We start from the raw sequence: 25,249 nt of genomic DNA, 5'->3' as shown, positions 1-25,249 counted from the left end.
CTAGCCAGGGTGAAATTTATTTTTCATTGTCTACACTGTTTTTTTCCTTTTTTTGGTAACAGACTGCATATATTGCTTTATTGATTCAAAATTAATTTAAAAGAGCAGAGACTGAATTAAAATTTGTAGTTACTGCTACTACAATTGCTCTTTCTCCTATTATTAGATGTTGCAGTCAGGCTATTGCAGGGATCCCTGGGCTGCTCCAACACTATAAAGACGTAAGAAAACACGATGACAAGTTAGTTACCACGAGGGGACGTACCGATCCACAAGTTCCAGTGGAAAGACAGAGAAAGCTGGGAATTCTGGCAAGGTGGCTGCCCCAAACAACTGGACAGTGGGTATCAGGGATGGGCAGTGGGTTTTGGGTTATCCTAAGAGGTAAACAGAAACCAAACCTTAGGAAAAAAATTCTTTAATGTGAATTCATTGAGTTATCAGAACAACCACAAAAAATAAGTATTATCTTCACTTAACAGATGACCAATTAGAGGGTGAGCAGCCTGTCCAAAGTCACACAACAGACCCTGGGAGTCTTACTCCAGAGGCAGGCTTTTGGTGTTCATATAGGGTATTGTTTTTGTGTAGTTTTTAGGGCCAACTGCTTATGTTTTATTCAGTTTTGAACTCTTTGTACCTTTGCTCAAAATCAGCACTCTTTATTAGAAATGGAGGTCCACTGTTGTGCCAATGGTTGCATTTGAAGCTGTACTGGGTATTTTAAGAAGCTCCTTTATTTCCTATTTGTGGTTTCTCTAGTTTCACCTCTGTTTTCCCTGGAAAAAAGACAGATTGATGAAATTAAGACTTGTGTGCCCTCCTAGTGATCGCTGAAGGCCATCAGCATTTTCAGTTAGGAAGGACAGCTCAAGGAAGAAACACCTTAGCTCATTCAGGCCTTCCAGACTTCGAGCTGCATGAACAATAAATAAAGACAGTTTCAAAGTAAGGACTTCTCTTACATTGCTGATCAGTGTAGTTAAAAAAACCAAATCCTTCCAGATCTGTCTCTGCCCTAAATGAATACATTTTGGGCAGTCCCCTTGGTACTGATGCAGTAAGCAAGGTTATAGCCCAAGGTCACAGCACGGACCAAACATATTCGACCAAGTGCCACCCAGATGTAAATACATTTGGTTCCAATACAAACTGGAAAATTCTTGGAGAAATGGTCCCCTCCTTGCAATGCTCTACATTCTAGAACACTCTGAAGTCTCAGAAATTGGGAAAGGGCCGAGGTAGTAGTCAATTTAATTTGCCAAACTAGGGATAATCAGTTGGCAAATGGATACTTTCTTTTGAAATTATATTTTTAATAATAGTATTTAAAGGCTTGAGATGTTTTCAATCATTCTACTGCAATATAATGGTTAATTTTAAGAGCTCTGTGAGTTTGATTTGTATTTAAGATTTTTACAATCTATATATAGGTTGGTCTTTAATAACCATTTATACATTGCTTCTTTTTATATAGGTCATGTATTCTCCCGGGAGAGTAACAAGATTAGAAGTAACAAATACAGTACAGAATAAATTAAAGTGCTTCAAACTGCATTATATAATTTCAGAAAATTGGTTTCACACTGAAACATTTAAATAAGAAAACCAACTGATTTAAGGGGAAAAAACAAACAAACAAACCCTAGTACATGCACTTGAATTGCTATTGTTTAGCAAATTTTACCCTCAGCAGTATGGTGGTGGTCTGTGTTCACAAGGCTTCAGCAATGTGGCAGTTCATTTGGGTCAATATGGATAAAATCATTGTTCTTCTTTATTTTAAAATGTTGACTTCATTCTCCTTGAAGATGAATAACATTTACTAGTCAAAATGTCAAAGGAGTATTATAAAAGTAATTGTATTTTTATATATGGTTCTCCAAACTCTTATATAAAAATGTTCTTATTACACACAGTGCAATAAATTCAGAGGTTGTTACAGGACAGGAGATAGAGAAATTGGGGCCAATACTTCTCTAATTAGTTAGGATAATAAAAAGTGGGGCTTGGTTTTCCTCTCTCAACTAAATGAAGGCGATCTGGTGCTCGAGAGAGTCTATGATTCCGGCCGGTTTTGTTTGTTTCGTGAAGTTTTAGTATCACTCTCCTGGTTTGGAGTCCTCAGGCCTTTTTCAATTTTTCTATCCGTGCATTAAAGGCTTCTTCCTGTATTTGCAGCTTTTCGTTTATCTCGGTCTGTGAAGACAATCATAAAAAAGTGGTTATGATGGAGCTATCTTTGGCTGCACATTGTCTTTGTGGTTTTGACATACTATAGTGCCTAAAGACAGACATTATCCCTCACACACCTTCCTGTTTTGCAGACGCAGCCGTGTTTCAGCCTGTAGTGATGTGATAACACTTTATCATATTTCTCTGCACATTCCCAATGTATAGCATGTCTGCTATGAACAGGAAGTGGTATTTGGACAGCCATTTTTCACATAGGCTTGTGTTGGAAGATAGGCTAATTTATCTGCATTTTCAGACAGACTTTACCAATAAGCACCGAATCAGAATAACTGCTCTAGGCTCGGTTATTGCAGTGTTGTTGGTACTGCCACCTCTCTGCAATGGAGGTTTTTGTCTCCCATGTAATACATTCTAATTGGGATCCCAGAAAGCTTCTGTTGTGAAATCACAACACAAATAATCTCACAATTAGAATGATTCTCATAATTAAAGAGTATTCGCCACATATACAGCTCTTAAAATTATGATGCCCTTTGTGATATATAGTTTTGGTATAAAAAAGTAAGCAGTTGCTGACAGGTTTTCATGTTTGCTGTGGCTATGAGAGCATTTAGCCTCTGGCAGTGATATTCTGTGGACTAACATTGCTACCTGCACAATTCCAAAAATATTTTCATATTAGCTGAACATTTGTAGCCCTGGAAATGTCTTCCTTTTTTCATGATGGATTATAACATTATGTATAGAGAAACCAGTGGCACGGGCATGGTAAAACTGGGGTCTTTGTTTAGGTGATTTAAAACAGTCAACAAGCATATGAGGAATAGTTCATACACATAAATGTTAGTAAGTAATTAGAAATGTAGAATTGTAATGCCTATGACCTAATTTAAGGTCATCAGGGTAACTATATTTTAAGAAACATTTTAATTTATATAGAAGAAATGTAAAAAATCAAATACTGATTTTGGTCCAAATATACCTTCATTGTTATTTATTTATTTATAACTGTAATTATAACAGCTAGTTTTGAAAGGTCTACCTGCTTGCCTTATCTGATGAGATATTGTTTCACTTTCACAGTTAAGAGAAACTACTTCTGAAAAGATCACATTGGTGCCAATAATTCTGGGTTCTCGCACGAGTATATCTTTTTTGGCTCAAGTTTTATCAAGTCCTGGGGTCAAGTCTGGCCTCTGGCTTTTCCTCTTTTCCTTTCTTGGTGCTAAGTGAAGGAGGCAATGAGGGATGAGCATGGTTGTCCAGGTTACAAAAGAAATGTCTTATTTTTAGGAACCTATAATCCCCTTGGGCAAAATTTTGGGAGAGCTGAAAGGAGGAAGGGTCTAGGAGTGCGGAGACCTAGGGATTAGTTTGGCTCTGCAGCCCTGAGCAGGTCACTTAACCACCTTTAGTTCTTATTGAAAAATTAAGTAGTTTAAAATTAAGTATGTTAAATTTCACATATGTTGGCTTTTAAATTCATAATTCCAAGTATGTTAACTTTTAAATTCATAATTCTAACTCTTAATTCTGTGATATATCACTGATGTTATACTATTTCATTATCATGATATTGTGCTATATTAAAAAATATTACTTCTGTTTCTTTATGGCAGGCTATATATTATATCATACAGGGCATGAAATAGTTTGAAGAAATGATTCTGTTACAGTTCCAAAGAATTGGGAAGTACTGGTCTAACTAGACAATTGACTCTTCCCACTTTCAATTAAATGTATTTTAGGTCCACCAATAATCTCATTTCTTTTTAACTAAGGACAGACGTATTATTATCTTCCAGCTTCTGTTTCCCTATCTCATTGGGGTTTTCACATTAACCTGGAGGTCTTTTTGGTATTTCACTGAGACAGAATTGACTGCCAGCAAGTGAGGGCTCCCGAAAGTCAGTGGCATGCCTGCTAGAGCTGTGCTGACCGAAGGACACATCTCAGATTTGCACACCATGGTGATCAGTACTTTGGACACTGGACGACAAGATCCCCTGTCTGGTCAAGAACAGGCTGTCCTTGGTCTACAGTGTCTCCATGTTAATCCTCAGAACACTGATGACCAGATGTGCTATCTACAAGTCCCAGGATAGGGTATAGTTCTATTGCCTTTTAGGAAAGAATGGAAAATCCATGACCTGGGTCCAATAGCCTCTCAGTGATCACCCACATCTTGAGGTGATTTCCCACTCAGCTTTTCTAACCTGGGAAGTTGACCTAAAAATACCTATGGTCCCAGGATGGCAAACTTCTCTTAAGGTTTTCACATTATTTTACTCTACTGCTTAAGATAGGGCCAACAGCCAACATTTAATGAAAGAATTTAGTGCTAGCATTCATATTTCTCTGAAATATAATTCTTTAAATATATTAAAGTTTGCTCCATTGGGTATAATTTTTATTATACAACTCAGGGCCAAACTAATTTCATTTTAAATGTATCTTTAAAATTAAAATACCTAGGCTATATAGCTTAAAATGTTTGCTCTATTCAGTATAATTTTAATTAACATCTCAGGGCCAAGATAACTTCATTCTTAATAAATTTCTGAAGCTATAAAGTGAGTCAATGGGAAAGTAAGTAGATTAACATAAAAAATTTAAGGATTCACACTATTTTCAGAAATTTCTGAGTTACAGAAAGTGAAATATGCTTGTAACCACAATGGAGAATGAGGTCTGAAAAAAATTGTACTCAAAACATGAATTCACTACTGTCTTTTTCTACAAAAATTATAATAAGACTATGATTTTTACCTTTGTATATTTTTTGAGTATGATTTTTAGATAAAGAAGGAGAAAAAACTATTGGAAAATTTAAAATATCTTACAAATAAGAATTCATTACATGTTCCTACAGCAAGTCATTGGTTTATATGCACTGACCACTGATAAGTGGCTACCTTTGAACAGGGATGAGACAGTTTTAAGAGCCAAGAACACCGGAAGGCAGGTTTTAGAAGTGGAAAATAACTTAGCCATTTAAAGCAGGGAGACATTTAGGTAGGCAGAGAGTAATTACCCAACTTGGAATTTGACCAAGACAAAACAGTAAACACTGAAAAAGTGCCACACCACTGGAGTATTAAAAACCAAAGTAGTCTGGTTGTGATATTAGAGGTTATGTGGTTTTTGTGGATTACACTGGAATTAAAACTAGAACCCAGTTCACAGCTCCCAATCAGGGTCTTTCGTCAACTTCTAACCCTGGAAACCCTGGACAAATGACTTAATATTTCTGTTCCTCTCAGTGTTCATTTTATTTATCAGATAAGTGCCTGCCTAATTCAAATGGAGTTTACTAGGATTATTGAGAGAAAATATATAAATGGGTTTGCTATCTTGAGATACTGTATAAATAAACATCATCAAGCCATTTTATTGAAAAACTGGCAATAATTTGGCTCAGGCTGCCGGGAGAAATATCAATAACCTCAGATATGCAGATGATACCACCCTTATGGCAGAAAGTGAAGAGGAACTAAAAAGCCTCTTGATGAAGGTGAAAGAGGAGACTGAAAAAGTTGGCTTAAAACTCAACATTCAGAAAACGAAGATCATGGCATCTGGTCCCATCACTTCATGGGAAATAGATGGGAAACAGTGGAAACAGTGTCAGACTTTATTTTGGGGGGCTCCAAAATCACTACAGATGGTGACTGCAGCCATAAAATTAAAAGACGCTTACTCCTTGGAAGGAAAGTTATGACCAACCTATACAGCATATTGAAAAGCAGAGACATTACATTGCCAACAAAGGTTCGTCTAGTCAAGGCTATGGTTTTTCCTGTGGTCATGTATGGATGTGAGAGTTGGACTGTGAAGAAGGCTGAGTGCTGAAGAATTGATGCTTTTGAACTGTGGTGTTGGAGAAGACTCTTGAGAGTCCCTTGGACTGCAAGGAGATCCAACCAGTCCATTGTAAAGGAGATCAGCCCTGGGGTTTCTTTGGAAGGAATGATGCTAAAGCTGAAAACTCCAGTACTTTGGCCACCTCATGCAAAAAGTTGACTCATTGGAAAAGACTCTGATGCTGGGAGGGATTGGGGGCAGGAGGAGAAGGGGACGACAGAGGATGAGATGGCTGGATGGCATCACAGACTCGATGGACATGAGTTTGAATGAACTTCAGGAGTTGGTGATGGACAGGGAGGCCTGGTGTGCTGCAATTCATGGGGTCGCAAAGAGTTGGACACGACTGAGCGACTGAACTGAACTGAACTGAATGTCCATGAATCTACTTAATATGGAAATGATCAAGGCACCTGAAAAGATCTGCATCCCTCACCTCTGGTCCTTTCTATGCCTAATTCTCGACGAGATGGGGGATCTTGTTGTCCAGTGTCCCTAGTTCTTTCTATGCCTAATTACATTTAGATGAGCCAGCTAATGGACTTCCAGGCCCAGTAAGGATGGCTGCAGGCCACTGGGACAACACTTACACATAGAACCATCATATTCCTTCTGATATAAGGGTATTGATATAAACACTACAGACTCTAATATTAAAAAAATTTCAATGAATATTTAAAAAACATACTGCTCACTACATGGAACATGGCCTCAGTAAAGATGTTTTCAATTCTGAGGGCCTGCAAACAATTTTATTACTGTCTAGGGCCTTGGTGATAATTTCAGAGCCACAGGATCACAAAGGAGCCCAGGGCCATGATTATCCATAAACTATATTTAGATGAAATGTTATCAAATCTAAAGAGAAGATATGTTTTGAACTCAGCTTAATTCAGCTGCTCTCTGCCCTTCAACATGAGTAACCAGTTATTACATCCATGGGGTTGTTAACAATGAAGCTTTGTGTAAAACGTGTCCTTTCACTATTTCTGGTAAACGCTAAACACCCCTTATTAAGCCGAGGACTTTGGCTGATTCTGTTGGCATTGAACTATTAAATGTTCGTGTAAATAGTACATTAACATTTGATGATTAAACAAGTAACAAGGTATGCTATTGCCAAGCTAATCTTCTGTTCCCTCTAAATTGTCATTAATGCAGAGTGCTTTTTATATATAGTCTCATGTCCAAAACAACAACTGAATCTTTCCCTGAGATGCATTCATATTTTAAACATGCAGTAGAATGTCCTATTGGTTCATGTTTATTTCCACAGGAAATTATAAATCCTCTCAAAATATGCAAATGACTCTTAATCATTTTGCCTGGGAAAGGATGCAAGCCTTTGTGTTGAGGTAGAAATGGTGGCGTTCTTTTTGTTTTGGACAGGAAAAAAAGTAAGTATAAAGCTAAGCCTACTGCTTCATCATTAGCAGTTGCTACTGAGATGGCTGTTGTCATCACCATTTTCATGCAGCCACTGGTGTCAGTGGTAACACCATTTATATATATATATCTATCTCCATTAGCTGGGCTTCTCTGGTGGCTCAGACAGTACAGAATCTGCCTGCAATGTGGGAGACCTGGGTTTGATCCCTGGGTTGGGAAGATCCCCTGGAGAAGAGATGGGCTGCTCACTAAAGAGTTGGACACGACTAAGCAACTTTCACACATCCATTAGCTCTTACTGATATGTGAAAAGGAGCAAACTATCTGAGAAGGAGTTCAGAGATAAGAAAGCCTCTCTTTAGAAATTTCGTGAAAAGACTAAGCTAAGAATGATGGTCTGAGCTTTAGTGTTTACTGTTTACAAATGTGCTACCATTACTCCTGCATGAGCAGTCAGTCAGTGGGACTGGGCATGGAGTGTTTATGGGTCCTGATGCTGCATGATTCCATAAACTGGTAACATACCATAAAATGTGCTATTAGTGAATTTATTTTGTGATCTTACTGAGTCTCAGATGACTCAACTGAGAGTTATGTGGATATGTTACATTGAGCTGCTCCATCATCAGCATCACTCTTGCTGGCAGAGTGTGGGTAGTGTTTACAGACATTAAGGTTGAGGTTGGCTAATTAACAAGTAATAAAGTAAGTAAGCACACTATCAAGTAAGCACACCATCAAGGCTGAGTACCTGAATGCTGATTAAAATGTCATCTGTGACTTGGTCCAGCACCGATTTTATCTCTTCAATGGTGAAACCAACTAACAGATCAGTTTCTGAAGTATCGGCTTCTGGCTGGGACTGTTCAGGGCCTTGTTCTTGATTCAACCCCTAGAATATTAAATGTAAACAACACTCAAGTAATTTCTGGAGCCTTTACTGATTTATACGTAACTTCAGAATTCTCTTGGCTGCTTTCCTATCAAAAATGATGTCAATCCAGGTGGATTTTGATTTGACGTTTTCCTGCATTTTCATTATTCATGAGCATCATGACAGGTCAGTAAGTGGCGCTTTTACCTACTCAGAGAAAATGAAGGTAGAGATTGGGGAAGGTGGAGCAGAAAAGATTAAAATTGCTTAATCAGCCTCAGCTGGCCCACCTCTGAATCAATGCCAAAAGAAACATTTATATTTAACTAGGAAAGATCGGAAGGAAAATAGAAGTGCATTTGGTTCTTTTTCTCCTACTAGAGAATATCATACTGTCCTACTAGAGAATATCATACTGAGACACAGTGAAGTAAGAGACAAAAGGAAACATACCTTTATTTCCATATCCAATGGTGGAGGTGACTCTATGAATGTTGAGTAAATATCAAATGAGATTCCTTCTTCTAGAGGATCAGGGAAAGGCTGATCTGCAGGATTCACAACTTCTATCAATTGCTAGAGGGGAAGAGAAGAGCTGTATTATGACAAAAGCTCTGGTGAATAATCACAATTTCAGCCAATATACATAAAGTTCCAAGTCTATTATTTTTTAAATGCCATTGACTCTGAATTCTTGATGCCACAGATCTCTTAGATTTATAGTGCTTTTTGTGCGCTGATAATTAGCATTTTACTTTCTCCACTGTCTTATTTTTCTATACTATGTAGTTTGGGACTTCATTTTATACTGCCTTGATCTTGAATTGTTCCATGCGTCAGTGTTCCCTTCCTCCTGCCTACAAGTTTTCTGGAGGCAGAGACCATGTTTTAGATTCTCTGTACATCTTCTCCAGTTCTGGCAGAGAGTTTGATCTTAAAACACTCAATGACAGCCTGATGGTGACTGATATTACCCAGTAGAGTCTAGCTGTTCTTGCAGGCAACGGTGAAATGGCCATGAGAACTTGGTGATGAGGATAATAAAGGTTCTAAAGGTTAATGTACAAAGTTAGCACAGAGTAACTCAGAGAGGAGATGTGCAAAGTCAAGCAAAAATACTGAGGGCAAGGCAAGATGTCACTGAAAGCATTTAACAATTCTGTGGCAAGATTGTGCCAATCAGAGAAGGGTGATGGGTGGTCAACAGCGGAAATGAAGAAACGAGTCAAAGAAGTGTCCATCTCACCATGCCTTGAGGGAGAGAGCAGAGATGAGGGTACTGATGACACTAAACATCTGATGCATCTCAATGGTTCCTCTTGCTTTGATTTCATGTTTAAAAGGCAACATTCTGATCATAATCTGACTTCTCATCTCAGTTGTTCTACAGACATGACTCAGTTGTTCTACAGCTGAGTGCTCTGATCTTCATGCCTATTACATTCCTCATTGTAAATCAATAAACCCATGTTCTGATTTATTCAGTAAGGTCCTAGGAGCTTGTTTTTATGGCTCTGAGATGACGCTATCCACTGTATGCTGACAACGTCTTTAAGACTACAAGTTTTGGGACTTCCCTCAAGGCCCAGTGGTTGAGAATATGACTTGTAAGGCAGCGGATGCTGATTTGATCCCCATTCAGGGAACTGAGATCCCATGTGTGTGTAGTGTGTGTGTGTGTGTGTGTGTGTGTGCACGCACACTAGTTGTGTCTGACTCTTTGTGAGTCCATTGACTGTAGCCCACCAGACTTCTCTGTCCAACTTCTCTTGTCTGAAAAATTTCAGACAAGAATACTGGAGCAGGTTGCCATTTCCTACTCCAGGGGATCTTCCCAACCCAAGTATCGAACCCTTATGTCTTGAGTCTCCTGCATTTGCAGGTGGATTTTTTACCACTGTGCCACCTGGGAAGCCCAAGATCCTATGTGCTTAAGGGCAACTAAGCCTGTGTGCCACAACTACTGAACCCATGGGCTCTGGCACCTGCTCATGACAACTAGAGAGAAGACTGAGTGTTGCAACTAAGACCAGATGCAGACAAAAAAAAAAAAAAAGGGCCTACATTAAGACAGTAATCTAGAAATGCATAAACACCAAATAATTAGCATCCCATGGCACCTGGAAAAACCGTGAAATCATGATGTTCTTTTCTAACTTTTCCACGTATTATAATACTTCATTTTTTACATATTAATACTTTTGATTTAGATAGGTTTTGGAATGAACTGAAGGCTAGGTTATTGCCTGGTCATACCAATATATTTTGCCTTGAATTTGTATTACTAATTTTAATTTGATCTTATAGGAAGTTGCTGCTTAGTATAAATATATATATAAGGACTGAAGTGTTGTAACTTTACAGTCAAGGCAATTTGGAAATGAAGAAATTAAATGATTGGCTTAAGGTCAAATAATTACTTGGTGACAGGGCTAGGAGTTAAGCCCTGGTGTGCTGACTTTGTGGCCTATGCCATTTTCAGTAAACTGTAATATGTCCTCATGTTGCCACATGTGGAAGTTGCTGATATTATTAAGCACTTAATCTTTAATCTGTTAGATGACATCATTCCAGATTATTCATCCTAAATTGACCAAGATGACTAAATGTTAATAAAAATAGAAGACCGAAAAAACTGTATCAGAATAATCTTTCTGTCTCTTCACATTAGTAAAATATTCTTTTTTCCTAAATGGGACATCCAAGCATTTTCATCTCCTCACAAAATTATTTGTACATTTTTTCAGCATGCTTGCTTTTTTATCCTCCTACACTTTATATTGCACTTTATTTTACTAAGCTAGAAAAGTAAAATAGTTAAATATATTTTAGTGTCTTCTGAAACATTATAGATAAAATTAATAAGCTGTATATAGGAATCCAGAGACAAGGGAAGATAATGAGGTATTTACTTGGTTGACTAAAGGAGACTAAATTCACTAAAGCTGACTTTAATATAGGGTGAAACTAGAAATTTGAGGGCAGTGGTAGTGAGTTAGACATTGAAAAAAGAAGAAAGGAATTGACTGGAATTTATTTTATTTACCACAGGCACTGAGAAGGTAAGCAGGAGATAACCTGCAAGGTAAAAGTACTTTCTTTTAATAAAGGAGAATTTTATCTTGTTGCTTTTGCCATATCTGTCTTGCTGGTATAGTCTTCCATTCATAGGCTAGGACTTTGCTAATTTTCTTTCCCTTTGGTGGAAGTCATCAATAGATCACATCTTCAACCTGGTAGTAGAGAATTCTAACATCTGCCCACCTGTATCCTTTCTTCCAACAAATTATAATTTAAATACTTAAGGGCAAACAGATATTTGTGCTCATGGATCTCATTTTATTCCTTAAATCCCCTGTGGTCTGGATTTCTTTATAAAGTTTATCTGAACTGCTTGCCGACTCCAACTCCTCTGTTTTCCTAGTCTTTGGCACTGGTGTGTGTGTGTGTACTGGGCACACACTTTGAAACTTGGAACTCCTCAGCTCCACATCATCGTTTCTTTGGCGGGATGAAGCTCCTATTTATCCCAAGAACCTGAACCTCTGACTGAGAACTAGGCTTTCTTTTCCTTGATTTTTATGAGTTTAGCTCATATAGCTATTCATTGATTTGATTCATGTACAATAACTGGCAGTGAGGATTTCTTTACTTCAGGGCATTTTGCATACTATCAATGAACCAAACCACAGCTATGTTTTTCTTTCACAAAGAGTCTATATTTGGTTACGTTAGTAAGATACCGTAAGGGAGAGAAATGTCCCAATTTCAGATGAGGGTAAATGTAAAGTCATTTCATTAGTAATACGAAGGCACACTGTCAAATATATAGCTTGAAATAAACATAGTGCCCAGAAGCATCATAGTGATTTTTTCCCCATTAAGCAGGCTTTTTAGAAAACAAGTTTAAGGAAAATTAGAATCAATAATTGTGGAGAGAGCACAGAGCCAGCAAATATGTTTAAATGAAACCGTCTGATGCAATACTTTCTTTAAAAAATACAATTAGGCCTTTGTATTTTTTTTTTAACAAAACCTCATGTTTTACAACATCACTGGTTCTGTAATAAAATCTATTTAAAACAGAAAGACATGGTCAGCTTTATTAAGTTAGATTTTCTGAAAGAACGTTATAATTTCCTCAAGTCTATGAATAGCTGAAGCAAATTAAACTAGTTTTATAACTATTTTATATATTCCTGTAGAACTTAATTGTCTCATATTTTTTCCCTCAAAAGTATAATACGTTACCTCTTAAATCTGGAAAATAAAAACAGAAAAAGTATAAAGTATGTTGATAAAAAAATACTCCTATTTGGTACTCTGGTTTAGCAACCCCCTCTCTGAGTCTATAAGAGAATAGCACCCATAATCTTCAGATCAGAAAACAAAGAGAAAGACTTTAAGTGATTTGCCTGAGGCCTAATGCTGGGATTAAAACTCAGGAGTTTCTGATTATACACGTACATCATTTGACCAAATGATTGGTTTTGCCTGACTTTCAAATACCCCCTAAATATTACTTTGAATGTAAAGCAATAAATGTGTTTCTCTTGCCATTTTTGAATGCTTGCACACAAATGGATATAATAAAAACAATTATGTTGTTCCATGTGAAGCCATTTATATTTTTTCTGATAATGAGCAGACCATTTGAACTAAGGTGAGTACATTAAAAGCTCTAATAAAGAAGAGAATAGATTTCTAAACAGAATAATGAACTGTTAAGTGAACGTACAATAAATAACATCTACAGATGTGGTCGTTAGAAAATTTGTTTTGCATAACTTACCAGTATACATTTCCCCCAGATGTTATCTGTTACATGAAAATGAACTTAAGTTGGCTATAGTGTTCATTAAGTGCACACTGCATTAGTGTTATTTAAGATGGTTTATAATCTGAGTTTAGTTGAGTTGTGCCATGGTATTTAAAGAATATCAAGTAAATGGCTTTTGGCATAATTTATACTCGTAAGTACAAAATTTCATCACCAAACATTATGCAGCTTTAAAAACATCCAAGAGCTTTACTTACAAGCCAAATGAAATCACTAGAAGTCGTTTAAGAATTTACATATTCAGTACGAAATAGACATTTACTACAGGAATAAATAATACGGATTTTCAACCTCCTGGAACTCAGGACAGGGTCAGTTTAGGTCTAAAAAATACTCACAGGAATTAAAACCTGCTTCTAGATCTTTCTGTGTCTCAGAAGTATAAAGATCTTATCTGAAAATTGTGTTACTTCATGTTTTCTTTTTCTACTTTATGTGTTAACATCATTGGTAGCATTAACTCTAGTTTATTGTGTTTGTTACTTGTTTTCTTATTTTTGCTGTTTGTTTTTGCTTATTGTTAATTAGTATAGTTTTTCTTTGGAAAAACCGTACGTGATTTGTCAGTAGTGTTTGTATCACTGAAATCCATGATTAAGATGGCAATTATTAAATTAAGTTATTCAAAATATTTAAAATGTCACTGAAATGACAATTTTCTATTGTTCTGAATGGCAAAAAACAAGAAAAATTCATTAAACTTTTTTTGAGCTACAGACACAAAAAAACTGGTATGCGTCAAAGAGACATTTTTTTGGAATTGTCAGATGATGACATCATAGGTAAATCAGAATTTACTACAAAATGTCAAAGTTTCAAAAAGAAAACTTTATGATAAACTTCCCCAGTACTAAGGAAAAAAGGCACAAAAATTCCTGTAATGTTTTAACTATTTTCTCTCCTTGAAAAAAAGCATTACTCATTTGCAAGTCTAATTAAGACGTATTGTGTCATTCTGGAAAATTTTAACACAAATTGTAACCCATTGCTCACAATATACAACACATAAAATACCAACATATGAATGCCACCTGCAAAACGCAATCAACTCTGGTAATGTCATACTGAGGCCATAAATTTAAAATGAAAAGAGAGGAAATTCAAAAGCTGAGATTATTGGAGAAACTTTAATTAATCCATTTCTAAAGTGGCATTTTTTGTGTGTTCAGGCCATTATAAATTTCTTAACATACCCTATAAATGTAGAATATCAATTCTGCTAGGAGTCCTCCTCCCCAGTTGCATTTTTGACTTGGAAATAAATTCGCAAATGCAGCACATTAATTTTCTTTCCTATGCTTAATATGCAGTATTTACATTTTGAAAAGGTTCAAAATGTTGCCAGGCTTCTGCAGGGTATGAATAGACATCTAATAGCAACTTCTATTTTTATCCACAGCATACTGGTAGTTTGAACATTTATAACTTAATAGAGCTCTGAGACCATCGGATTCACATGCTAATCACCTAAACAGTGAACGGTAACACAGTACAACAAGTTAGGACAGGAAATGAAGACTACTCAGTCCAGCTAAAGCTTCAAGGAGGAATTTAGGTTGGCAGGCGCCAGTAAACCAATTCGCAATCTGGCTAGGACACTCCAGTTAACACCTTGTGCCCACTTTATTTATATCTCTTGATTTGATCTTGTTTAACTTGGGCTTAAAATTTTTTTTAAGTTAGATAGTTAAAGAAATTGATTCCAGGGTATTTTAGACATCTTTAGTATTTCTAAGTGTACTTCTGTTTAAGGCCAACCCTCTAATTTGAAAAGAAATCTGAGTACCCCTATCTTAAAGACCTCAGATGACAAAATCCTCTCTAATGAATTTGAAAAAGAGTACCTTCTTATATTGTAAAGGCAACTTAAGAGGAAAAGGTGTTTTGATCTGGCTCTGGTACAATTCCTGAGGGATAGAACAGTCCTTCAGAAACTCAGATCTATTTTCTAAAGATGGCAATAATCTAGAAGATACAGAACTGAATTATAGGTTTTAGACTTGGTTCTATTCCTAATTGTGTGATGCTAAGAAATCCCTAGGCCTCAGTTTATTTATCTGTAAAAGGAAGATAATGATAATTGCTACCTGGCTAATTGTTTCAAGGCACAAATTAGATAATGTGGGTGAAAATGTTGGGAGTTCTTCAAAGGGAAACTGTTATTGAACCTGAAGGTGTATTATATTACTATCACTTATAATTACTGTTATTATGGAAAGGATCATCTTTCTAATGCCAGCACTGGAAGACAGATTAGAGTAGCCATGTTGGGGATACTAGTCTATGCTATTTCTATATTTAATTGGAACATCGCCCAAGCAATCCAATTCACTCAGAAGAATTCGTTAATGATGACATCCCATCACCCTGTTTCCATATAGTCTCAATTTTTAAAATACCAAACATATATCCAATGCCCTTTTATTTGATGAATTCCTTGGACCCAAACAACTTCTCTTTTGGGACTTAGATACCATGACATAATTAGGTAGGTATGTGGCTTGGTCAGGACTATGGCAAATCACCTTATTTAGAAAAGGAGAGTGTTTATGTTCAACTTTCAAAATTAGAATATCTGCTTCTTTCCCCCACCCCCAATTTATCACTCTGTTTATTTTTCATTTTCCAGTATCCAATGTGGCTTGTGGTTTCCCAGATAGAGTTCAATTAAAAAGATTTCCTTTAAAAATTTTTGTCAAAAGCACAGTTAGGGTAAACTTTAAACGCGTCTTTCTTGTGAAAATCAAAATAACAGAGCTCTTACAACTACGAAGTTCAACACTGTACTTTTGACTCTTGAATTGTCCTTATTGTGCAATTTCCTCAGGGTGAGAGACTGAAAATATGGTTAATACCATTACAAATAATTAGAAAAAAAACTATTTCTTTTCAAAAATATCTTTTAGAAGCCACTCAGAGTGTATCTGTTTAGCTTACTAAGTTATACTCTAAAAGGCATATCACTGAACTCACTGTAAACTATTTCAAACAGCCCTGATGGTGGGTGAATTTTTGTTTGGTTTCATCCAGTGTATTCTATTTAAATTTGAGGTTTCTAGTACTTAAAAATGAGGAAATACTATAAATTGCCTCTTGTTTTAAGAATTAGGAAATTAAGTATCAGTTAGTCAGAATAATAAGATGAGTTATGCAATGATCTTTGTGGAGAGCCTATCCTGAATTATGAAATATAAATTTAAAATTTTGATTTTATAAATGTTGCATTTAATTATATCTTATGATAGCTTATATGAAGATAAAGCTATTTCATGGCTTTTATACTTGAAAATATTCCTTTTGAACAAGTATCTATAATTTGCAGACATTATGAGAGATATAAATCATAATGGTTAGAAGAGAAACGATGATGGAAGAATCCTAAGTCCTTGGTTCTAGACTCTGTCTCTTCATGGACTTTCTGTTATTTTCCCAGTTTAAGTTATCAGAATAAAAGGCAGCTAAAACTATTTGGTGAAAGCTACACATGCAATTTACTTAACTTCAAAGTATATGGATTGAGCTACACTTCAGTCCCAAAGTCATCAGCTGAAAGAAAATCTTTAAAACTATATTGAAATTTATTTCATTTAGAAATATAAAGCTTTTTTGGGCTAAACTAGAATGTTTGTAAGTGCTATGAAATCTTTACAAAAGTCAACAGAATATTATTATTCCTGACCTCTTAGGCCCAAGTGTCTATTTTAAGTAATCTGACATTAAAAATGTGCTGACAAATATAGATTAAAAAACAACACAGGAAGTTGTAAATCAGTTGGTAACCCTTAGCATCAAGGAAATAAGAGACCATGAAAATATACTCATTTACTTTAGTCAACCACAATCTTAATTTTTAACTTAAGAAAATTTGCAGAAGGCATAAAGTTTATATTTTGGATATTTTATTCATAGTTTATATGTTTCTTTTTTCTCCAGTGGGCTCACGAATTATTACAAGGAAACATGTTGTCATAGTTATAAATATTTCTCTCTCTGCTTAGCTCCCACCCCCTCCCTCCCCCTCCTTTTTAAAAATCTCAGCTAATTCTTTAACTGTATTAGGCACTCTTTGGTCAGCGGGGCAGGATTTTCTTGCTTCAGAGGAAACTGCTGTTGATTATTCTTATGTGCCTGGCATTCTAGAAACATGGCTCTTTCAGGAAGCACCCAAGCCCTTCCTTCCATGCAGGGCAGCCCCTTATTATTTACATGGGACAATTATTGTTTCAAGGACCTAAGAAGAGGCATGTCTTCCCTTGCAAGGAACAGCTCTAGGTACCGTAGTTTCAAGACTTTTCATGGAATCTGAATTCTTCGAAATTAACTACAAAACTGATTCTGTGTACAATGGCATATACGGCAAGAGATTTTATCAAAAAGACCTTTTGCCTATAAGTAATAAATCACGCTGCTGCTGCTAAGTCGCTTCAGTTGTGTCCGACTCTGTGTGACCCTGTAGACGGCAGCCCACCAGGCTCCCCCATCCCTGGGATTCTCCAGGCAAGAACACTGGAGTGGGTTGCCATTTCCTTCTCCAACGCATGAAAGTGAAAAGTGAAAGTGAAGTCACTCAGTCGTGTCTGACTCTTAGCAACCCCATGGACTGCAGCCTACCATCCATGGGATTTTCCAGGCAAGAGTACTGGAGTGGGGTGCCATTGCCTTCTCCGAATAAATCACGCTGCTGCTGCTGCTAAGTCGCTTCAGTTGTGTCCGACTCTGTGCGACCCCACAGACGGCAGCCCACCAGGCCCCGCCGTCCCTGAGATTCTCCAGGCAAGAACACTGGAGTGGGTTGCCATTTCCTCCTCCAATGCATGAAAGTGAAAAGTGAAAGTGAAGTCGCTCAGTTGCGTCCGACTCTTTGTGACCCCATGGACTGCAGCCTACCAGGCTCCTCCGTCCATGGGATTTTCCAGGCAAGAGTACTGGAGTGGGGTGCCATTGCCTTCTCCATAAATCACGCTAGTTTAATTAAAAAACTGAAGTAACAGCAACTCTGAAAAAATTTGTTGTTCAGTGGCTCAGTTGGGTCCAACTCTTCGCAACCCCATGGCCTGTAGCACATCAGGCTTCCCTGTCCTTCACCATCTGAAAAATTTAGGTGGTATCTTTATTCCAGATTTGAATGTTTTAGAAATTTGGATTCCACCCCCCACCCCCCCATTAAATGTGTAGTGGGAGTCCTAGGTTGGCTCTGCCATTCAGTAGAGAGTATGTCTGAGATGTGGTTTCTTTATTTGTAAAATTAGGGGGTTGAACTAGGTCATCTCTAGTCCAGTTACAGATGTTCTATCCTATGTTACTAAATTTCAAGTGGTTTTTTTCTCTATTTATACAAGACTCACAGTCGCCAGCCTATACAGAGCCTCAGATTCAGTATTTTTGTCATGATGTACAGGAATATTTGGATTACACACTTAGTGCTTACTGGAATCAGACAGGCTGCGGCTTGTTCATTTATTTCTACTTATTTATCTTCTCCAAACCGGCTCCTCCTCCATTTATCTCTTAATGGTATCACCAGCTTTTTGGTTGCCGGACTCAAAACCTGGAGGTTGTCCTCAGTACTTAACTCTCCCTTGTCCCTGATATTAAATCAGTCACAAAGCATGTTGGGGGCACCTCAGTGATGTCTGCCAGACCCACTCCCTTCTTTTACACGACAGTGCCCATTGGCAAGGCTTCAAATCCAAATTCCTGCCTTACAGATCTTGAGTACCTCCGCCATACTGGAGTACTCAGCTTGCACAAAATACGTCCAGTGCCTAGCACACAGTGTTGCTGTCATTCAGTCACTCGGTCAAGTGCGACTCTTTCCGACACCACGGACTGCAGCACACCAGGCTTTCCTGTCTCCCGGAGTTTGCTCAAACTCACGTCCATTGAGGTGGTGACGCCTTCCAAGCATCTCATCCTCTGTCTCCCCCTTTTCCTGCTGCCCTCAATCTTTCCCAGTATCAGGGTCTTTTCCAGTGAGTTGGCTCCTGCAACAGGTGGCCAAAGTATTGGAGCTGTAGCTTCAGCATCAGTCCTTTCAATGAATATTCAGGACTGATTTCCTTTAGGATTGACTGGTTTGATCTTCTTGCAGTCCAAGGGACTCTCCAAGAGTCTTCTCCAGCACTACAGTTTGAGGGGTGCTCAATACATATTTTTTCATATGAAAAATAAAACCATAGATGGAGGTGCTTTCCCAACCAGTGTCTTGCCTGGGAGGGTATTTCTCCTTCATCCCTGCCAGCTGATAATTCCATCTGGCCTTCCTTCCAGGCCAGCTCAAATCACCTCAGTGACCTTTTTCTTGTGCTTCAGAATATTGCCTACTCCTCTTGATAGTACTTGCTACATTGTGCCTTGAGTTACAACCATGGATGAGTGACCTCCCACTACTTTGTGGAAACTTCCTGAGGGCAGGAACCATGTATCTGGGACCTCAGCTCAGGTTTCTGTACACAGGAGGCATACATTAGGTGTTGAGTCTTCCATTACAGTAACCATCCATGAAAACATTTTCAGGGCTGCCAGTCTGTTTGATCAGTTCTGATTCAGTTTAAAAAGTTTGTCCTGAAAAATGATACCGCTTGGACAAGCAGATCTAATGGTTCACTGTTGCATCAGTGCAATGCCTGTATTTCTCAGTTATGAATGGAGTTTTAGAGTATTCATTTGATTAGCACAATGAAAACAGCTTTTCAAAGACTTGACTGTATTGCTTAAACTGACTAATAGTTATCAGTCAGTGTAGTTTAAAATTCTAAAGGATTCCTCAGAGATACTGTTCTCCCTACAGTTTCGGATGGGAGTGACATAAAAAAATTACTAGATTTTCTGGTGCCTAACTCTGGGGGGCATGATTCACATTGCTTTCCATGGGTTGTCCACTGGCAGCCCCCAACCCCCAAAACAATTTGAATGGTACCCACTGGAGTTTTGTCAGTGCTCACCATGACCAGGAAGCTGAACATGGAAGATGAAAAAAGGCCGCCTTCATTTATAGGGAAACTTGCTCTAAGCTAGGCATTAGAAATGACATTACAGAAAGCATATTACAAACATTAGGCCCTTCAATTCATACCACGATGTGAGGAGAGGTTTTATTGATCCCAATTTTGGGGGAAGAACCTAAAGTTCAAAGAGGTTAAGTAACTTGATCAAGGTCACACAGCTAGAGTATGTGGAATTCCCTCAGAACTTGAACCCAGATCTATTTGACTCCAAAGTCCATATACCCAATCCCTAGGGGCAAGTGAAACCCCTCTGCTTCTTTATGGATCCCCTAAAATCTTTCTCTCTAGTTCATGATCTTTCTCTCGAATTTATAATGAGAAACTAGAGGTTCAGAAAAGTAAATGATATATGCACACTATTTAAATATCTGAAAATATAACTTCTCAGGGAATTTCAGAAAGAGAATTTGTTCACTGGTTCCTCACAGCACCGTAGGGCATTGTTTCAGAATAAGCTAACGAAAGTAAGGCACGGAGGACTAAATTTGTTTTTAAAGATGGCAAGATATAAAAAACATTCAGTTTATAAAGTAATCTGAGAACATGCTTAAATTCATCTGTGTAAACAGGAAAGTCTAGGAGCATCAGTTTGCTTTTGGTGGCTAAAACTGCGTGTTCCTGTTCAAATAGCAATTTATCCTATTTGTTGTAATTGTAATTACTGTTTTCATTGGAATCACAGGTTTTTTTTCTAGGAACAGGCATGCAGAAAAACAACCAATAACCTAGATAGTTAAAAAAACACATTGAGAAATGGGTATGGTATTGTGAACAAATCTCTTGTGATTATTCTTCCACTGTGCGCTGTAATGTACTTTAAATCCATTTCCATATTTTTAATTAACACTTAGTTCCAAAAAACTTTCTGGAGGCCATTTAAATCACAAATGGGAGAAAAAACAAATTTGCTTTATCAGAAAATTGACTATAGACTATTTGGTGGCTTTTATTATTTTTACATTTTAATGATTAAACTTAAATATAGCCCAATGACTCACAACAGAAGACAGTGAAAAAATTTTCATGACTGATATAATTTTAAAGTCAACCTGGGTGAATAAGATATTAGGTCTGTTGTGGACGAGTTTCATTGTCTGTCTTGTGGCTCTGGTTTCTGATCAGTTCCAGCCATTTCATGAAAAGAATTAGACAGCTGTGCCAAGTTACTCTTCTAGCACAAACCCAGTGGTGCTTTGGCTTTATCTCAACAGCTGTCCTATTGGGACTGTGGTGTTGCTTCTGTCCTGTGGATTTTAGGCACCTAGTTTCATAGTCTGAATCACTCGTTTCTTTGAGTGGGAAACAGAGAATGCACACACATTTTAAAATTCTTTGCACCAAAAAACCTGTATCATCTGCTGCTTCATTCAAACATTGTCACTGTCACAAGCAAAAGGCATAACTGCAGCTCTCCGAGGATGCTCGCTCACCCATGGTCCTCTGGCAAGGGCCACTATCCTCATTTAGAACATAGGGATGTTAGGTACCCACCACATGGGGTTTTTTGTGAGGATTAAATCAATGTGTTTAAGGCACGGACAGAGTGCCTGGCATGTAGGAAGAGCTTAAAAGTGTGAAGCTTGTTCTTATTTTTAGATTTTCATGTCACATATTTATGTCTACAATAAACAAAGTCTACACAAAGCTCTGTGAGGGTAGGGATTTGGTCTGTTTTGTTGTTTTTTTCCCTACTTTACTGCCTGGCAGGTGGCTGATAAATAGTGGGACAGTAATAAATATTTATTGAATAACTGAATGCAGGAAATCATTGTGGTCTCATTTGGTCAGTAAATCATTCTATTACTAGTTTCCCCCTGTTATATAGTCTGTTGGTATAGGGGGTGCCAAATTTTATGAATTTTTTTTCTGTATCTCTCCCCTGCCCTCCCACTATGACCTGTAACTCAGGCTGCTCCTCATCATGGTTGTCCAGTCCAGTTCCATGACTTTACATTTTCCTCAAATCTAATGGTTAGATTCTTCCAGGTGGTGTCCATGGAGTTTTGCAAAATGAATAGATTGTGGCGATGAGACCAGAATATTAGAATAAGTGTAGCCTGTTCCCTGATGAGGAAATTATTCAGGCCAGGAAAACCCTTGAAGGATCGTTCTGGTTTTCACACTTGTATGAACACAGCCTTGGTATGAGGGGTTGTTAATGAAGCTGGAGAATCTGGCCCAGCATGTTAATTTACTTGATTCAGGGAACTTCCTGGTATTTATAAATGAACTCTGTACATCAGACAACTGATATTTAGATAAGAAAATTGGAAAACAGCACATGCTGTAATATAGTGCTTCAGTGGATTGTAATACAAATTGATTCTAGCAAAGCTAATGTCATTTAAGTAATCAAAAACAAGCACGGACAATGAGTTACTGTTTCAAAATTCTTCTGTTAGATATGAGAAAGCAGAACTAAACCCATAATAATAAGTAAGGCACACTGCAAAACCAAGTCATAGTATTAATCGAGTTAATCTAATTATTCAATCTACAACTGGATCTTAACAGATTCGGATTGGAGTATCATTGAAAACATAAGTCCACTGATTATCATCATGACCCTAGGAAAGATGAAGGTTTTACTTCTGAAGGATTTGGAGTTCAGGTCATGTTGTGAAGAACAGATAGCATATCAAAATGTTATGAAAAGACATATTCTATTTCTGTAGCTTCTGTTTATATTTGAAACATTTTATTCTCTTTCAGCTCAGCAGTGATGGTAAATACTAAGAAATGACTGGGAAGATAAGATTTTACAGTAATTCTTTATTCCTAAAAAATACCATTTATTTACAGTTTATTTTGTTATAATCATTTGTTTACTTTCTTATTTATACTTTTAATTTGGTTTGGATACAGAAATATAGCATTGTAACTAACTTATCCTTTGTCAGATCAATTTTTCTATTGGTAGATCAAAAGATATTTTATTACTTTAATGAGAATTTTTAAAAAGTGTTTGCTGTTATATCTCTGAACTTCACCATCTCACTAGCATCTGTCAGCTTTAATCACCTACAAAAACTACCTTATAAAGATTACCTTATCAGAAAAAGTGTCATCTTGTGAGCTTAGGTGTGAGAATTGCAAAATAAAGCTGAGCTACACTAACAACTGCTGTGCTAATTTATTGTAAATTATGTTTTTTTTTTGTTTGCAGAGATAAGACATGAGAAGTGTTTCTATTTAAATTAATTTCCTATTATTTTAACATAAGTAACAAATAGCTCAACAACAACAACAGCAGAACATAGAATATTCCTTAAATAGGTTCCAGTGACAGTGAAATTTATTTTCTAAGTTATTGGTACCAGTCATGTCACTCCATTCTAGGTGCAGAATCAGACAGCACAATTAAGACAAAATATGGATGCTTAGAATGCTAAATGGAAATTGCCAATTGTCATGTGAAGAGTGATGATAGGATATGAACTGGAAATAATTGCATAGCAAGCTGGTCTACAACAAAGCTGTAATTCACTGGGCTGACACGGTAAACTCATAATGTGTCGACCTGGCACCAGTCACGATAGATTATGGCTGTTCAGAATACATAAGCATGCCTCTTTTAAGAGTATTCTGGGAACCGTAGTTCAGATGACCCCAGTAAAAAACACTGCAATGGTTTTAGACAAGCTGGTTCTTTAAGAAATGAAAAAATCATGATGAGTGGTTCTATTATTAAAATTCAGAACTAGGTGGCAATGAATCACATTAAGTTATCACCTTTAAATCATCAGACAGTATAAACTGGGTCCTATAAAGAACCATGAGTCTCAATGCATTTTTAACAAGATGAACTTCTTATATAAACAAGATTTTATTATTATATTTATTATTATTATAATATTAAAACTAGAGTGGAGTTTAGTGCTCATAAAAGTGAAGGGCTAATGCTGCTAGCTTGAGCCAGAAAGAGTATAGGCTTATATTCGTAGACTGCTTTATGTAGCTCTGCCAATAAATTCTGACCTATTCTTGTTCTTATGAGTCAATGCCAAACATGGAAATTTGTATGATTCTTTTAAAAATGCATTAGTGGATAAGCATGTGGTAAGAGGACCCCAAGTCTATTTTTTTAACCTAAACTGGAATTTGAACTCTATACTGGAGAACCACTTGCAAGTCAACCCAATTATTTCATACTCCCAACACCTTAAAAAAAATACATTGTTATCATTCAAAGAAAACAGAGTGGAAATACCACTTAAGAGAAAAATAAAAGGCCATTTTGCTGGCTTCGCTCTGATTTTCTTCTAGTAAGCTTTATGCTGTACCAGACTGCATTTAAAAGAAGAGTTTTTCCTCTTGTATAAGATTTAGATTTCAGTTCAATTCAATTGATCTGAATGCATTCCATCCAGGTAGCCCCATCACAGGCAGGATTTCTGCTCTTATAGGAGTTAGTCTTGAGGTAGAATTAGAAGGCAGGGGATACAAGTACCTGTATAATCAATTATAACAATAAGTGAAAATGACTACGATTAGGTTAGAAGAGAGGACTACTGGGCTAGTCCTGCTTTATTTAGCTGACGACTGAATGACTGAGTGATGTGCCAGTTAAAGACAAGAACAGAGAAGGGAAGGGCAGGGCAAGGAGGAGTATGTGGGTGGATACTGTGTCAGCTGGCTACTCTCATCATAATCACCCAAAGTCAGAGGAATAAGTGGCATTAAATAACTTGCATATGAAAACATGTTAAAATAAATTTGGTTCTTGAAGAAGTTGAATATAATTGTTAATTACTGATAAATATTACTCTAATTATAAAGAAGAACAGAACAAATACTATTATTGGTTGATGATTATTTTTGCTTTAAATGTTTAAGGTTGGAGGCACACAGATAAACCTCTGGACACAGATTATGAAAAACACATTTGATAGCTAAATATAAAAAATCCAAATATTAATAACCACTGACATTTATGTAGTCCTTTTCTCCCAAAGCCCTTGACAAACATTAATGACTATATATACACAAGAATAGCACTGAAATGCTGTTGCTCTTGCAAATGACTAGACACTAAATCCAAGACAAAAGTAGCAAATGGTTGATTTACTTAAATATAGG

General features: G+C 37.0%; 1 protein-coding gene across 2 annotated transcripts in view; it reads right to left on the bottom strand.

Annotated features, from left to right (window-relative positions):
• Positions 1–402: 402 nt before the first annotated feature.
• Positions 403–25,249, bottom strand: part of CABCOCO1 (ciliary associated calcium binding coiled-coil 1) — a 162,639-nt gene continuing 137,792 nt past the window's right edge. For both annotated transcript variants that reach the window (XM_006045502.4, XM_044942153.2), the window contains 3 exons: positions 8,777–8,899; positions 8,201–8,341; positions 403–2,199 (listed from right to left, as the gene is read on the bottom strand). In XM_006045502.4, the coding sequence (XP_006045564.3) occupies positions 2,125–2,199; positions 8,201–8,341; positions 8,777–8,899 (339 nt within the window). In that variant the 3' untranslated portion in view covers positions 403–2,124. The remainder of the gene's footprint in view (positions 2,200–8,200; positions 8,342–8,776; positions 8,900–25,249) is intronic.

This window comes from Bubalus bubalis, chromosome 4, assembly GCF_019923935.1.
Source record: "Bubalus bubalis isolate 160015118507 breed Murrah chromosome 4, NDDB_SH_1, whole genome shotgun sequence".
In the NCBI taxonomy this organism is placed as follows: Eukaryota; Metazoa; Chordata; class Mammalia; order Artiodactyla; family Bovidae; genus Bubalus; species Bubalus bubalis.
The sequence above is the reverse complement of the archived record's forward strand: the minus strand, read 5'-3'. Positions and strand labels throughout refer to the sequence as shown.